This window comes from Mirounga leonina, unplaced genomic scaffold (genome assembly GCF_011800145.1).
Source record: "Mirounga leonina isolate KUSES-001 unplaced genomic scaffold, KU_Mleo_1.0 Mir_166, whole genome shotgun sequence".
Lineage (NCBI taxonomy): Eukaryota > Metazoa > Chordata > Mammalia > Carnivora > Phocidae > Mirounga > Mirounga leonina.
The window spans coordinates 3211951-3229018 of record NW_023270418.1 but is presented as its reverse complement, the minus strand read 5'-3'; the positions used below and the strand labels follow the sequence as shown (position 1 = coordinate 3229018).

Genomic DNA, 17068 nt, shown 5'->3' with positions numbered 1-17068 from the left:
GTATTCTGTTGTTTTAGGGTGGAATGTTCTGTAAATATCTATGAGGTCCATCTGGTCCAATGTATCATTCAAAGCTCTTGTTTCCTTGTTGATTTTCTGCTTAGATGATCTGTCCATTGCTGAGAGTGGAGTATTGAGGTTTCCTACAATTAACGTATTGTTATCAATATGACTCTTTATTTTGGTTAACAGTTGGCTTATGTAGATGGCTGCTCCCATGTTGGGGGCATAGATATTTACAATTGTTAGATCTTCTTGTTGGATAGACCCTTTAAGAATGATATAGTGTCCTTCTGTGTCTCTTATTACAGACTTTAGTTTAAAATCTAATCTGTCTGATATAAGAATTGCTACCCCAGCTTTCTTTTGAGGTCCGCTGGCATGGAAGATAGATCTCCATCCCTTCACTTTCAGTCTGGATGTATCTTTAGGTTCAAAATGAGTCTCTTGTAGACAGCATATGGATAGATCCTGTCTTTTTATCCAATCTGCAACCCTGTGCCATTTTATGGGAGCATTTAGGCCATTCACATTGAGAGTGATTATTGAAAAATTTGAATTAATTGTCATCATGTTGCCTGTGAAGACCTTGTTTTTATAGATTGTCCCTGTAAATTTCTGTTGTAGATCACTCTTGGGGTCTTTCTCCTTTTATAGAACCCCCCTTAATATTTCTTGCAGGGCCGGCTTAGTGGTCACATATTCTTTCAACTTCTGCTGGTCGTGGAAGCTCTGCATCTCTCCATCCATTCTAAATGAAAGCCTTGCCAGATAAAGTATTCTTGGCTGCATGTTCTTCTCATTTAGTACCCTGAATATGTCTTGCCAGGCCTTTCTGGCTTGCCAGGTCTCTGTGGATAGGTCTGATGTTATTCTGATGTTCCTCCCTCTGTATCTAAGGAATCTCTTCCCCCTAACTGCCCTTAAGATGGTTTCCTTGGTTCTAAGATTTGCAAGTTTTACTATTACATGCTGGGGTGTTGGCCTGTTTTCCTTGATGTTAGGAGGGGTCCTCTCTGCCTCTAGGACTCGAATGTTTGTTTCATTCCCCAGATTAGAGAAGTTCTCAGCTACAATTTGCTCAAATACATCTTCTAGCCCTCTCTCTCTCCACTCCCTCTGGGATTCCAATTATTCTGACATTGGAACGCCTCATGGTATCACTTATTTCTCTGATTCTATTTTCATGGATTCTGAGTTGTTTTTCCCTGGCCTCCTCTTTTCCCTTTTTATCTATTATACTGTCTTCCAGATCGCTTATTCTCTCTTCTGTCTCAGTTACCCTAGCTGTTAGATTATCTAGATTGGATTGGATCTCATTGATAGCATTTTTAAGTTCTGCCAATTCACCTTTCATTTCTGCCCTTAGAGACTCTATGTTGCCATTAACTGATTTCTCCATTCTAGCCATTGTCTTCACAGTTGCTAGCCTGAATTCCATCTCTGACATCTTGGTTATATCTGCATCCATTTGTAAATCTGCAGCATAAGTCATAATCTCTGAGTCTTTTCTGTTTTGGGGGCTCCTCCTCCTAGTCATTCTGTTGATGGGTGTTTGGGGGAATGTATAGAGTCCAAATTATTGACCAGAACCCAAGTAAGATGCACCTGTTTTCTTGGGACCGTAGGGTTGCTGGCCTCTTGTTTTCCCAGCCTGTCTTCTGCGGGAGGGGCCTGCCGTGCTGTTACCCAGGCAACCCTGTTTGGGCGGAGTTGCCCTGCACCCCTGTGGCGGGGGATGGGCTCAGCGGGAATCAGTTTTTGGGGCTTTGGTTCTCTGGCGCCTTTCCCTGGCGGCTTTCCGCGTCTCTTCTGCGAGTCAGAGCAGAAGAGACCATTTCCAACCCTCTGCCTCAGAGCAGAGAGACCTCAGTCTGTTCTTCAGTGAGCTCTCCAGGCCACACTGTCTCGGTTTCTGTCTGTGCTGCTATAAAGTGCAGCGTCCTGGGTTGTGCGCCCCTCCACAGCACCCCCAGTCCTGCCTCCAGGTCGGGGCATGTCTCTGCCCTTTGTGCTTCTAAAACTGCCAGCCGCTCCCAGTTCGCACAACTCTGGCGCTCAGGGTTTCCACCCCCGGGGGTTGCAGTTCACCAGCGCGACCCCAGCGCACCGGGTTTCCGTCTCGGAGGCTGCAGTTTGCGTGAGCGTGACCGTCACTCCAGTTTCTGTCTGGGGGGCTGTGGTTCGCGCGCGGGCAACCATGCCGGTCTGGTTTTCCACCCCAGGGGCTGCCCTAAAGTCCTTTCCTGACGCTACCAGTCTGCGAGTCTGTGCCCGTCCCCAGTGCATGAGGCTGTCACTCACCGGTGGTGTAGGATCCCCACGTCCAGGCACCCTTCCGCTGCCGTTTATCCTCCGATATCTGCCCGCAGAATCACGGCTCTCTGCTTCGTACCTCAAAACCAACCACCTGCGATATTCTGTTTGTAGAGATCCAGATCTTCTTACATCTCAGGCTGGTTTCGTGGGTGCTGAGAGTGGTCTGGTAGATATCCAGTTCAATTGCGGGGACCAGTTGAAATAGGGTCCCCTACTCCTCCACCATCTTTCCCCTCTCCCTGAGGTGATGGTTCTAAAGCAAAAACTGAACCATGTCCTTTTCCTGCTTCAAAAAGGTTTTTATCCCTTCTTTTAGCAGTGTTCTGCATGATGTTGCTGATAAACATTCAAGTCTCCCCTTCTTCTACTCCTATATGAAGAACTAAACGCCCAGTGTTCCTCCTCAGCCCAGTGCTCTGCACTACGTCTCTCTGCCTGAGACATTCTTACCTAACTTGTTTACTTTGGAACTTACTACTTATCTTTCAAGACACAGCTCAAGAATAAGTGCTGTGAACCTTTCCCTGAACTTGTCACAAAAGTAGGTGCTTTTTCATCCGTCCTCTGTTCTTTCAGGAGTATCGCTCTGTTATAATTATTATAAATTTGGGTGTCTTCCTGTGAATATATTCATAACCATCAAAACCATGTTCTGATTATCTTTGTAGCCCTACTCTCTTGCCTGGTATCTAGTGATGTTTAATAAATGCTCATTAAAGGAACCGTGTGCATTGTAATCATGCACCTATGGACAATTCCTTTCTCTTTTTAAGGATGTTTTTTATTTTTATCATCTTGCTATCAAGTGCTACCAAGTCTCTAAAACTTTTCCTAAAACCATAAAATCAACAAGGAAAAGAAATAAAAGCACACCCAATACAGGCCTTCAGCATCATGACAGAGAATACCATGATCTTCAAATTAACTATAAGTAAAGAAAAAAACCCAGTTCCAAGAGAGGACCTGCCACCTGTTGTCACAAACCTGATGTACCAGAGAGCAAGGAAGAAGATGCTTAAGAAGTTCCAGTAAAAAAAAAAAAAATGTAAAGTAGGGTACAGACATTAAACAAATACAGACAAAATAACCGCCAGGGGGAGAAAAAGATGTAACTAAATGTCATAATACTGAACACATTTTGGGATAGGGTAATCCACAGCACTGGCCAAAAGGAAGGGATCTGAAAATAAGCAGGAATGGAAGCCTCAAAGAAGCAACATTTGGGGGGGAAGAGTCACATGTAAATGGTGGTACTCCTTAAAGGTGTGGCAGGAAAGAGAAAGAAGAAAGTAAGAGGGATCCTGTAGATCCTAGACAATAACCACACACCATCATCCATAAAAGAAACTGCACGGAATAGTAAAGGGCTAGCAGAAGAGTGCACTCTAATGCTTGAAACACTATGAGTTAAATACAAATAGACAAAAGCAGACCATATCTATACAAAACTATATTAGAAAAACCAACAATGTTAAACAAATAATTTCAGCTAATGAATATTCTCCCAAAGGAACATAAGAAATAGTGGAATAAAACACTACAAACTGAATTAAATTTTCTCAAATAAATAATTGAAAACATAAGAAAATACCAGAAATATATAAATAATAAGTGTGGGAATTGGAATAAATAAAACAAGAGGTGAAAGAACTCCATAAAGAGAGGAAAAAGAAAAATTGCAAAAGGTTGTATCAGAATTGATGCTGAAATGTCCACAATAGCCAAATTGTGGAAAGAGCCAAGATGTCCATCTACAGATGAATGGATAAAGAAGATGTGGTATATATATACAATGGAATAGTATGCAGCCATCAAAAGGAATGAGATCTTGCCATTTGCAACGACATGGATGGAACTGGAGGGTATTATGTTGAGTGAAGTAAGTCAAAAAGAGAAAGACATGTATTATATGATCTCACTGATATGAGGAATTCTTAATCGCAGGAATCAAACTGAGTGTTGTTGGAGTGGGGGGTGGGGTAGGAGGGATGGGGTGACTGGGTGATGGACACTGGGGAGGGCATGTGCTCTGGTAAGTGCTGTGAATTGTGCAAGACTGTTGAATCTCAGATCTGTACCTCTGAAACAAATAATGCAATATATGTTAAGAAAAAAAAAAGAAGAAGAAGAAGAGGGTAGCGGGAGGGGAAGAGTGAAGCGGGGGGAATCGGAGGGGTAGACGAACCATGAGAGACGGTGGACTCTGAAAAACAAACGGGGTTCTAGAGGGGAGGGGGGTGGGAGGATGGGTTAGCCTGGTGGTGGGTATTGAGGAGGGCACATTCTGCATGGAGCACTGGGTGTTGTGCACAAACAATGAATCATGGAACACTTCATCTAAAACTAATGATGTAATGTATGGGGATTAACATAAGAATAAAAAAAAATTAAAAAAAAGAATTGATGCTGAAATCATGAGGTATTCAAAAGGGAGAATAAAGGGACAATTAAGTGAAAATCTAATAAAAGACAGTAAGAAAAACAGGAAACCTATCAGAAAAATGAAAATGACATGGAGAAGTAAAAAGAGTCTCAGAGAAATCGTTTGATATAAAAGCAGACAAAAAAAGACCAATATACATATAAGTGGAGTCCAAAGAAAACAAAAATACTGGAAAAGATCTGATATTTTAAAACTATAATCCAAGAACACTTTCCAGAAGAAAAAAAAAAAAAATAGAAGGTATGCATTGAAAGGATCCAGTAGGAACCAGGAAAAACTGACTTAGAACAATCACCCCCAAAACACAATGTGTTAAAACAATCAGATTTTAAAACAAACGAGCAAGCAAACAAAACTCTCGGAGCTTCCTAGCAAAATGATAAAGTAATGTTCAAGGACAAAACAATTTTCTACTCATGAGGACACACTGGAGGCATTTCCACAAGGCAAGGACACCCACTATCTCTACTACTATTTAATATTGTTCTGGAATTACTAGCCAATGCAACTGAACAAAAGAAAATAACTGGAGACCTAAGAATTGGTAAAGAAAAAAGTAAACTATTTCTATTTAAAAATGACAGGATGGGACACCTGGGTGGCACAGTCAGTTAAGTATCCGACTCTTGGTTTCAGCTCAGGTCGTCATCTCAGGGTCATGAGATCAAGTCCCACATCAGGCTCCTAGCTCGGTGTGGAGTCTGCTTGAGTTTCTCTCTCCCTCTGCCCCTTCTACTCATGCATGTGCTCTCTCCCTCTCAAATAAATAAATAAATCTTTTTAAAAATAACAAATAAATAAATAAATAAATAAGACATGGTACTATACCTAGATAACCTTAAAGAATCAATGAAAAAACTAATTCAATGAAGAATTCATCAAGGTGTCAGAATATAAAATTAAGATGCAAAAATCAATAGCATTCAGTATATAAATAAAAACAAGTTAGAAGATGTATTATGAGAATACATAATTTATAATAGCAACAAAAAATATAAAATACCTAGCATTAAATCTAAGAAAGTTGCCTAACCTATACAAGGAAAAATCTACAAGACTCCTGAAAAACCCAAAAGTATGCTTGAACAAAGACATCTTTTCCTTGACATGCCTTCTCCTTGATTAGGATGACTGAATTATCATCAAACTATAGGTCTATCTAAGTTAATTTGTAAATTTAATGTGATACCCATATAAATACCAACAATCTGTTTTTTAGTAAAGAGCTAGCCAAGTTGATACTAAAGTTTATATGGAAGAATAAATATACAGAATGTAAAAGGAAACACTAAGAGTAAAACCTATGATGAAGTATTAGCCCAACCAGATTCTAAAACATACTACATAGTACTACATAGTAAAACATATGTAGCAAAGGTGCTATAATGAAAACAGCCTGGTACTGATACATGAGAAGCTAGTTAGATCAAAGGAATAAAACAGAACATCTAGAAAGAAACTCCATTGCATAAAGAAATCTAGTTTAAGATAAAGGTAGTACCTCAAATCATGGAGACATCAATCAACTTCTTAATAAATGGTGTTGGGACAAATAGATAAAAGTAGATCTACTCCTCACATGATATGTACGAAAAATTCTAAATGGATCAGGAATCTAAACACAAAAAATGAAACTATGCAAGTAAAAGAAAATGTAGGAGAATTCCTCTATAATTTGTGTGTACAAAAAAGGTATTGTCTGGGCGCCTGGATGGCTCAGTCATTACACATCTGCCTTCGGCTCAGGTCGTGATCCCAGGGTTCTGGGATCGAGTCCCGCATCAGGCTCCCTGCTCAGCAGGGAGTCTGCTTCTCCCTCTGACCCTCACCCCACTTGTGCTCTCTCTCTCTCTCAAATAAATAAATACAATCTTAAAAAACAAAGCATTGTCACTAAAAATCCAAAAGCAATAAAAATTTTGATAAAGTTGACTTCATATAAAATAAGAAAATACTTTTACATAGCAAAAAACAAACAAACAAATAAAAACAAAACCCATATACAAAGTCAAAATGCAAATGACAAACTTGGAGAAAATATTAGGAATATGTATTATAGATAAAGGATTATAAAACCTCAGTATATAAAAAATGTAAAAACACTAAAAAAGGAAAAAATTCTATAGAAAAATGGACAAAAGGTATGAATATACAATTCATTAAAAAGCTACAAAAATGTCCCTTACCATATGAAAAGATGTTCAATTTCATGCATATTAAGGGAAATACAAATTAAAACTACACTAAAATGCCATTTCTCACCTGTCAGCTAGCAAGAATTAGAAAACTTGACAGTGCACGCTGTACTCTCATACATTGTTCGTGGGAATTCCATATAGTCCAATCCCACTGAGAGGGAATTTGGCAATTTTTTTAAAAATTTATTTATTTATTTATTTATTTATTTATTTATTTTTAAAATTATGTTATGTTAGTCACCATACAGTACTGCATTGCATGGAGCACTGGGTGTTACACACAAACAATGAATCATGGAACACTACATCAAAAACTAATGATGTACTGTATGGTGAATTTGGCAAATTTTAACACAACTATATATGCACTTACCCTGCAACCCAACAATCTCACGCATATGGATTTACCCTGAAGATACTCCCAACAATATGTCCAAGGACACATAATGGTGTACCATAAAGCAGAAAAATGAATGACGATGTCTCCCATGAACTCATGCATTGATCTTCAGGATATACTGTTAAGTGAAAATAGCAAAGTGCTGAAGAGTCTATACAGAATGCCACTTTTGTTTAACAAGGAGAAATTTTAGAGAATACATATATCTGCTTCTTTTGATAAAGATAAATCAGGAAACAATGAAGTTGCAAGCTATAAGGGATAAGGAATGAGAGAAGCGGGCAAGAAATGGGTGAAAGGTATCTGGGAAGGAGTGCCGCTCCCCTGGATTTTAACTAATATTGAAAACAAACTGAAATAAGCCTTATTATGCCAAAAGTGAAAAGGGTAGAGTTTTGGGGAGGAAAAAGGAGGAATGTTAGAAAGACATGGGATCCAGTTCCAAGGGCTTTGGCAAAAGAATGATGAGGGACAACTAGTAAATGTGGAAGGAGTGCTGCAGTTGGAAACTCATTTTGCAACCAAAACAGTGAATACTGGTTCAGTTGAGAATCATTCTGTATGCTAAGTCTAGGGAGAAATTGTAATGAGTAACACAACTTCCCACAGATTGTTTATTACTAGGAGGGTAAAAACAGTGGAGAAGTCCAACAAACTCTTAACTGGATAAAAAAAAAATCAATATAAAAAATGAGGGGCTTATGGAAGCAAGGGGAAAATAATATATAGAGCTGTGAAACAGGATCACACTTTGGATGCTCAAAATTATCATCAACGACCCGGTGCTCCCCCAAGCTAAAAGTCAACCCAGAAGACGGTGTCCGTGGCTGGTGCTGCTATCTCTAACGTCACAGGAGGGGGCCTGTGGGGCTGGGACCCAGGTCTCTGAGGAGGAGGTATGACAAGTTGGTGGGCTATCTCACAATAGATATGGGGTTGGATCTGCAAGTGTTGGCAAAACTGTAAACAGCATTCAGCCACAGCAATAGGAACACACAGCCACAGCCAGGAAAGAATTGTTGGGGAAATGCTCACAGGAAGGAAACGGGAAACACATAAATAAACCAACAGAAACAAATCCTCTTTTCCTCCTCCCATCTTTCGGTCTCCCTAGTGCTTCTTGCTGGCAGAGCCCAGCAGTGAGCTAACTGGCAAAGCATACTGGTGATACTCAGAGTTCCAGCCTCAATTTCACAAAGCAGATTATAGAAAGGTGGGCTGCAGCTGAGGAACAATAGCTTAATGACTGGTATGTAAGTGAGATCACATCAAGTGTTAATCTAGGAATCCACATCCAATTGCCACTTCCTACCTGCACAACTACAGGCCTTGCCCCCCATCTCCGGCGTCATTTCCTTCCAGGCATCCTGGGGAGTCCCCAGACATGTCTCACTTGTACTAGGAATATCTTTGGGGAACAGCTTTCTTTTTTTTTTTTTTAAGATTTTATTTATTTATTTGACAGAGAGAGAGACAACGAGAGAGGGAACACAAGCAGGGGGAGTGGGAGAGGGAGAAGCAGGCTTCCTGCCGAGCAGGGAGCCCGATGCGGGGCTCGATCCCAGGATCCTGGGATTGTGACATGAGCCGAAGGCAGAAGCTTAACCAACTGAGCCATCCAGGCGCCCCTGGGGAACCGCTTTCAACACTTTGTCCAGGTCACTGTGTAAGGATTGCAGCTCCTCCACGCCAGTGGTGTTCATTTCTCCAAGAAGGAATTCCCCCTTCCCCCTCTGAGTTTCTTCACTAAACCCATCTTACCCTTTATCCCAGAAAGTTAATCCTCTAAGAGGAGTGGGTTGGTTTGTTTGTTTGTTTTTTTATACAAATTGATTGGGGTGTAATTCATATATAATAAAATATACCTAAGTGTATAATTTGATAAGTTCAAATGCATGCACTCTTGTAACTAAGTAAGAGACAGGCGAAGCTAGGTAGGGGGTTACATGACCAGGCTCACAGAAATCCCAGATGTGTTGGAGCACCTGGGTGGCTCAGTCAGTTAAGTGTCTGCCTTCAGCTCAGGTCATGATCTCAGGGTCCTGGGATCGAGCCCCACATCAGGCTCCACACTCAGCGGGGAGTCTGCTTCTCTCTCTCCCTCTGCCTCCCCCCTCATGCTCTCTCTTGCTCTCAAACAAATAAAATCTTAAAAAAAAAAAAAAAAAGAAAAGAAAAGAAATTCCAGATGTGGAAAAATGTTATACACAAGATATTAACTAGAGAGAAGAAAACATAACAAATCCACTTTGTTTGTTCTAAATATAGACAAGATATTTTCATAATATTTTCAAATCTACCTTGTTTGTCTTAAATGTTACAGACAAGATATTTGCCAAGTTCCCTGGTCAGTTTTTTATAAAAGACCGACCATAAAAGCCCTCAGTGGCAACCCATTCAGAACCCCTGTCTAGGGAGCTTTCCTTTCTGTTCTCAACTTCCGTTAATAAACTCTCGGTTCACCATATTTTCCACAAGATTTATACTTCAACTCCATGAGGCAAGAACCCTGCAACCCCACAACCCTGCAATATAACCACCACCACAATCAACCATACAGAGCATTTCCATCTCAAAAAGTTCCCTTGAGACCCTTGCAGTTAACCCCTTCCCCAATACCAAGATCTGGGCAACTACTACTTTAATTTTGGTCCCTATAGTTTTGCCTCTTCCAGAATAATGTTTTATAAATGAAAACATAGGACTATGCAACATTTCGTGGCCTGCTTCTTTTCCTTAGCAAAGTGCTTTAAAGATTCATCCTTTGATGTTGCGTGTATCAGTAATTTATCTCAGAGAAAAATATCCATTGTGTGTATACACGATTGTTTATCCATTTATCAATTGATGGACTTTTGGGTTGCTTCCAGGTTTTTCTTATGAGTTAAGCTATGAACATTCAAATAATGGTGTTTTTGTGGACATATGCTGCATTTTTCCTGGGTAAAGACTTAGTAGGGGAATGGCTGGGTCGTAAAAAAGTACATATTTGGGGCGCCTGGGTGGCTCAGTCGTTAAGGGTCTGCCTTCGGCTCGGGTCATGATCCCAGGGTCCTGGGATTGAGCCCTGTGTCGGGCTCCCTGCTCCACAGGAAGCCTGCTTCTCCCTCTCCCACTCCCCCTGCTTGTGTTCCCTCTCTCTTTAATAAGTAAATAAAATCTTAAAAAAAAAAAAGAATGCATATTTAACTTGATAAGAAACTAAATTTTTTATAGTTTCTCCACCATTTTGCATTCCAGCAGCACTTAGAGATTTCAAGTTGCTCCAGATCCCTGTCAGCACTTACTGCTGTCAATTTTTTAGATTTTAGCTATAATAGTGGGTGGTGTAGTAGCATCTCAATGACAGACGTTTTAATTTTTATTCCTCTAGTGAATACAGATGCTATGTATTTTTTGATTACTAACTGGCCATCCATAAATACTTTCTTTGGTGAAGTATCTGTTATAATCTTTTGTCCATTTTTAATGATTTTGTCTTATTACTGAATTTTAAGAGTTCCTTAAAATATTCTAAATGTCTTTTGTCCATATGTGTGTTGCCAGTATTTTCTCCAGCCTGTGGTTTGCCTTTTTGCTTTTATAACAGTGTCTTTTAAAGAGCAGACTTTATTATTATGAAGTCAAATTTATATATATTTAAATTGTACTTTTTGTGTCTTTCCTGAAAGGTCCATGCCAAACCCCAGGCCATATAAATTTTTCTGCTAAACGTTCTTCTAGAAGTTTTATAGGTTTAGCCATTACACTAAGTTCCCTGATCCATTTCAAGTTAGTTTAAATTTTTGTATAGGATCAAGATTAGTGTTTTGCATATGGATTTCCATTTGCTCCAACATCATTTGTTTAAAGGACTATCCTTTCCCCAGTGAATAACCAGATACCTTTGTTGAAAATCAATTGACCACATATGTGTGGATCTGCTTCTGTACTCTCCTTTTATTAAAGTCTCCATTTGTTCATAATTTCATATATATAGAAAAAGTTGTAAGAATAATTTAGATAACTTCCATATACTCTTTAATTCTTTTATTGCAAAAATATTTTTCCATTTGTACTTTCTCTCTCTTCATATAACTCCCTCTTTCTCTTCATATATATATATGTCATATATATATATATGAAGAGATATATATGTCTATCTATCTATATACCTGTATCTATATATCGATATCTATCTTTGGACAATATAGATATAGACATATAGAGATATAAATATAGATGGAGATATCTTTTGATGAGCCATTTGAAAGTAAGTTGGTTGAATATGTCATGGTCCTTTATCCCTAAATACTTCATTGTCTGTTCCTAGAAAAAGAATATTATCTTACATAAACACTAAAAAGAAACCCTAGAACTAATAGTTGTTTTCTGCAGTTGCTACTTCTGTGATAACATAGTGTTTTCTTTTTTGCCTTTTAAGTTAACTTTTAAAAAAATTTTCACCTAAGTTATTTACATTAAATATTTATTAAATATTACATTAAATATTTCACCTAAGTTCTTTACATTAAACTTGGTTAAAATTTTACATTTATTTAAAAATATCATTTTACTATTGAAATGAAAAAGCAGTATAGCTTGCTATAAATGGGAAGTTATTATAGTAAGAAGATGAAAAACTTTTAAAAATTATTAAATTTATGCTAGGCACTGTCACCTGATTAAATATCTGAGTTTCCATTTTGTTGTAAAAGGAAATTTGCAAGGGCTAACAAAGTATTACAGATATAACCTCCACTGACCCAAGATGTAATGTGTTTGTATATACCCAAGGTCATAAATACAAATCTTTGGAGAATACTTGTAGTAGAAACACCTGTTGATAGTTTAAAAATTTTAAATGCATATATACTTTCAATATATTTTGAGCAATATAAACTATGTAAACGTTCATTCTGATGACTATGCTTCTTTAAAAATATGCTATGAAAACATTCTCCAAGGGCCCAATGTCTGCAAATGTCCTTAGCAGCAGGTTTGTAACAGTGAAAAATCTGGGACAGCCTGTTTTCTGACAGAAAAACAGATAAATGAATTTTGCAACATTTATAATATGGCACTCTGTGTTCTGTTAAAAAACTTGAGATAGATCTGTGTGTATTCACAGGAGGAGTACCAATAATATATTATTTAGCGAAAAAGAAAATGACAGCAAAAAAGTAAATAAAGATGCCATTGTTTTTTCTAAGGAAAAAATATGATTGTGTATGCATTTCATTACACATGCACATAAAAATAGAACTGAATAGATATACCAAATCAAGGGCAATTACTTCTGCCAAGTTCGACAGAGGTAGAATTTCACTTAACATTTTGCAAGTCTCTTCACTATTTGAATTGTTAAATGACCATTATCCAAAACAATTAAGACATCTATCCAACAAAGAGTTCATATAATGATTTACAGAAAGTACCAGGTTATCTATGCTACCTGCCTTTCATTTATTCTTAAAAATCTCCACTTACTTGCCTTAAACAAAACCTTTGAGATAACTGTTCTACTGATTTGGGGGCATCAGCCTCATAAAAAGGACACTGTGATGCTGTGCAAGCATAGCATTACCAGCATAAATCCCCAAGTGAAACACCAGGTGTGGAGCAACCAAGGGTCTCATCTGATTGTTCCTTTACTGAAATCCTGGCACGAGTCTCCTGACATCCTGTATGTATGGGGCGTTGTCAGGGTTCAAAGCAGGAACGTGCAACGGCAGGCTTCTTGCTTAGCCAATGAAACTGTCTAAAGAATTGAGGTCATGGAACACGTGCCTTCACGGATCTCTGAGATCTACACGCACACACACATGCATGCACACAGACCTCTGTGCACAAGCTTTCTGCTAGTTTCTAAATCCCCGGACTCAGAAAAACAAAACTAATATGTATGAAGCACTAAGTGCTAGCCCCTATGCTAAAAATATAGACATGTCTCATTTCATTATTAAACAGACCCATAAGGAAAGCACCGTTGTTATTCCCATTTTACAGAGGAGCCTCATAGAGGTTAAATAATTTGACCAAGTTTATGTAGCTTCTAAGAGGAAGAACTTGGATCTGAACCCAGCCTACCTAAATACCAACTACCGAGCTACCTCTGCATGGTAGTTAAAAGTATTCTGGCAACAGCATTCTAATTCACAAATGAATGACTAAATGATAGTGTGGATACAAAACTAGGAAGATGTAACATGTTGTGGATGAAAACAGTGGTAAAAGAAAGGGAATGCGATGCCATTGTGAATAAAAATCACATCATCAAGTTTTAATCAGTTTGATACTATGTAAGGAACTTACCTAACCAAATCTAAAGGCTGCTCCTTGTAAAAATAGGAAAAGCGGGCCCAATTCTGGCAAAGTATGTACCTCTCGTTGACAGGATTGGGAGGTTCTGAAGGCTTCCAATACTGACCCTACAGATATTCAAAAAGAAAGTATTTGAATGACAAAGCAAAAGACAGGGGTGCAGTAAATAAACACAAATTTTATAAGGTTAGTGAATGAAGCAAATTGTTCTTTTACTTTTGATTTGAATTTTCATATTCCACTGATGTATAATTATCTCCTAAAATCTATAATAAACTATAACAATAGTGATAATCATTAAGATCCCCCCCACCCAGTTAGTTAAAAATACAAGTTAAAGTTTGAGACTCTGGCTTTACTCTAGCTGCTCTTTCCTGTGGAATGCCCTTTCTTCTCTACTCAAATTCTACCAGATTATTCACAGCTCAGGGATTCATGTTAACAGTATAACTGGCTGGGACTTTAGAAATACACTTTTATTTTATAGATGGAAAAATTATACTCAAGCAAAGTTCAGTGAATGATCCAAAGTCACACTACTATGACAGGAATCTCTTCCAGACTTGTCTGGCCCTCACTGGTAATCACTGACACAATTTCCCAGAAAATTTAAAACATGCATCACAAATGTTAGCACCAAAGAACCTCAGTACTGTTTCATGCATTTTCCCCATTGTTACATACTGAGTTGCCTTATTAATAATATCCCTTTGGGACATAGCAGAGTACTATCTACACATGGTAGTTCAACACATTCTTTTAACTGTTTGCCCAGACAAGTGAACTGCCAAAGACAACATGAATAAATATCCAATTGAAAATTAAGCACATGTGAAAATCTCGATATGATAAGGTATAAGATTTTATATCACCTAGATTCCAACTTTTTTCTTCTTCTGTAGCTAATCCTCCTGAATCTTGAAAATTGAAATAAATAAATAAATAAATAAATAAATAAGAAAATTGAAATAAATAAAAAGGCAGCCTATTTGGGTATCTTGAAAAATGATTCTTTAATTCACAGAAGGGAAAATCCAGTACCTAACCTTGCATTCAGGATAGGAAAAAAAAAAGTAAAACTAACAGTAAGTTATAACTATCTCACACAACAGCTAAGTACCACTGATCTTCTAGTGATCATAAATGACTCTGCTGGAAGGCTGGATGTACAGATTAAACTTGCTGGTGACTGAGGATATTAATTTGGCTTAATGACCTGGTAATAGTAAGAAGAGAATTAATGCCCTAAAAACAAACCAAACCTCAAAATCTTCTAAAACGGAATGAGCCCTTCTGTGAAGAAAGACTGACAGAGAATGCACTGTATAGTGTTTATTAACCCACTATATATCTCTCTACCAAATGACCATGGCATTATATTGAATCTTTAATCCCCTATTAGTCCTTCTGCCAAATGTGTGTGGAGGGAGGGAGGGGCTTGGGGAAGGAGGATGGTTTCTCTAACACTGAAGTTAATTTCACCTGAATTGATACTCCTGTTAAAAACTGCCACCCATTCTGGAAAATTCTGCTGTACTTTTATAGAAAACATATCAAAGATAATCAACTAGACAGTAAGGAACAGACCTTGTTCATCAAAAAGCATCTCTCTGTACAGAGAAATCATTTGTGAAAGGAAGAGTCAAATCGATATGACAAACTTCATTTTCTTATTTCAACATATTGCTATGGCCACCCCAACCTTCAGCAATCACCACCCTGATCAGTCCCCAGCCATCTGGAGGCAAGACCCTCCACCAGCAAAAAGACTGCAACTCGCTGAAGGCTCAGAGGATGGTTAGCATTTTTTAGCAATAAAGTACTTTTTAATTAAGGTATGTACCGTTTTTAGGCATAACCTCTTGCACACTGAATAGATTACAGCTTAGTGTAAACAATTTATATATGCAGTGGGAAACCAAAAAAATTCATTTTAATGAGACATGAAGTAAGCAAATGCTGTTGGAAAAATGGTGCCAATGGACTTCCATGACACAGGATTGCCAGAAACCTTCAATTTGTAAAAAAAAAAAAAACCCAATATCTGCAATGTGTCATAAAGCAAGGCACAAGAAAAGGAGGTATGCACGTACTTAAAACCAATCATGTATCTAATGAACGAATACATAAATGCATATAATTTAAGCCAAAACTTCATAAATGAGAAAAGATCTGATGGGTTCAGATAGAAATTTCCAAATATTCTACTCTGCAGTGTTGTTGTTGTTTTTTTTTTAATAAAACTGCTATTTTTCAATATGGGTTCTAAAGAAAATTCACATACAAATGTAATATCTTTTAAAAATAAATTTCCATTGAAACCACAGTGTAAAGTTAACCATGTGTTTCAGCATAGCTAGTAAGTTTCTCAGCTGGGAACTAGGGAGTCTTTGGGGGATTTTCCCAACATGAGAAAGAATTAAGTAACCTGTCATAAAAAAGGAAGCAAAGGGAAGATTCTCTCTCCCAACAAGGCAACCTCTGAATGTCAGAGGGAAAATGGGCTCAGTATTTCAAAACCAAGCTTATACTTACATCATGGAGTGGATAGGCAGATGAGTAAGTATTAGAAGTTAGCAGTCTTTCAATCCCAAACTTTTTCTTCCCATCTTCTATGCCAAAAGGACACCGTGAGAGAATATAATAAACCTATGAGGTAAGCATTAGACACACATTTCAGAACTTTATGCTATCCACATTTTTTTCCCATCGCAATTTAACAATGTCCAACTTTGTCTGAATGTAGATACAGGCTCTGATTACAGAAGGAACCTTCCCTCTGTTGTTTGAGGGAAGATGTAGAGGATAAGCTTGTATGGAGTTTGCAGGTAGTTTAGCTCCTGGGTATGGGAGCTCTCTATTCCCTTGGGAAGAGGCAGGAATGGATCATGATTTATTTTGCTTCTCCTGTCCCAAGCTCCTCTGGAAGTCTTGTGCCAAAATTCCTGCAATCAGGCGTTCAAGTTGGGAGTGTAATATCACCACTAACAGTTCAGCTGTGGGAATATGGGATAGAATTGATACTCAGCTACGCTGATTACTTCAGTTACACTGAGGATTTATACAGGGCCTCTTCCTGACATCTGAATTTATTAACACAAGATTACCATATCTCTACAACTACTTTGCATTCATCTGTATCTTTGCATCAGTGTTTTCCTCCATATAATTTTGGCTTTGGTGTTCTCTGCTCTCATATTTCTGCCAGTTCAATACTATCTGTACTTTGTTTTCCAGCACCTTTTCAGAATTTCTGCTTTTCTGTTGAATTTGGTCTTTTCAGCACCGTTTTCAATCTATTTCCCTCCCCGCCCCCCTTCTCACATCTCCTAAGTTAAAGAATTGTTGGTTGGAGTGCTGGTTGTTCTCGAATCACCATTAGCTAATCTGGTTACTCATTTAAGT

General features: G+C 38.1%; 1 protein-coding gene across 3 annotated transcripts in view; it reads right to left on the bottom strand.

Annotated features, from left to right (window-relative positions):
- The window catches only part of ANO5 (anoctamin 5), a 106629-nt gene that overhangs the window by 43224 nt on the left and 46337 nt on the right, over positions 1–17068 (bottom strand). For all 3 annotated transcript variants that reach the window (XM_035012454.1, XM_035012455.1, XM_035012456.1), the window contains 2 exons: positions 16199–16312; positions 13655–13770 (listed from right to left, as the gene is read on the bottom strand). In XM_035012454.1, the coding sequence (XP_034868345.1) occupies positions 13655–13770; positions 16199–16312 (230 nt within the window). The remainder of the gene's footprint in view (positions 1–13654; positions 13771–16198; positions 16313–17068) is intronic.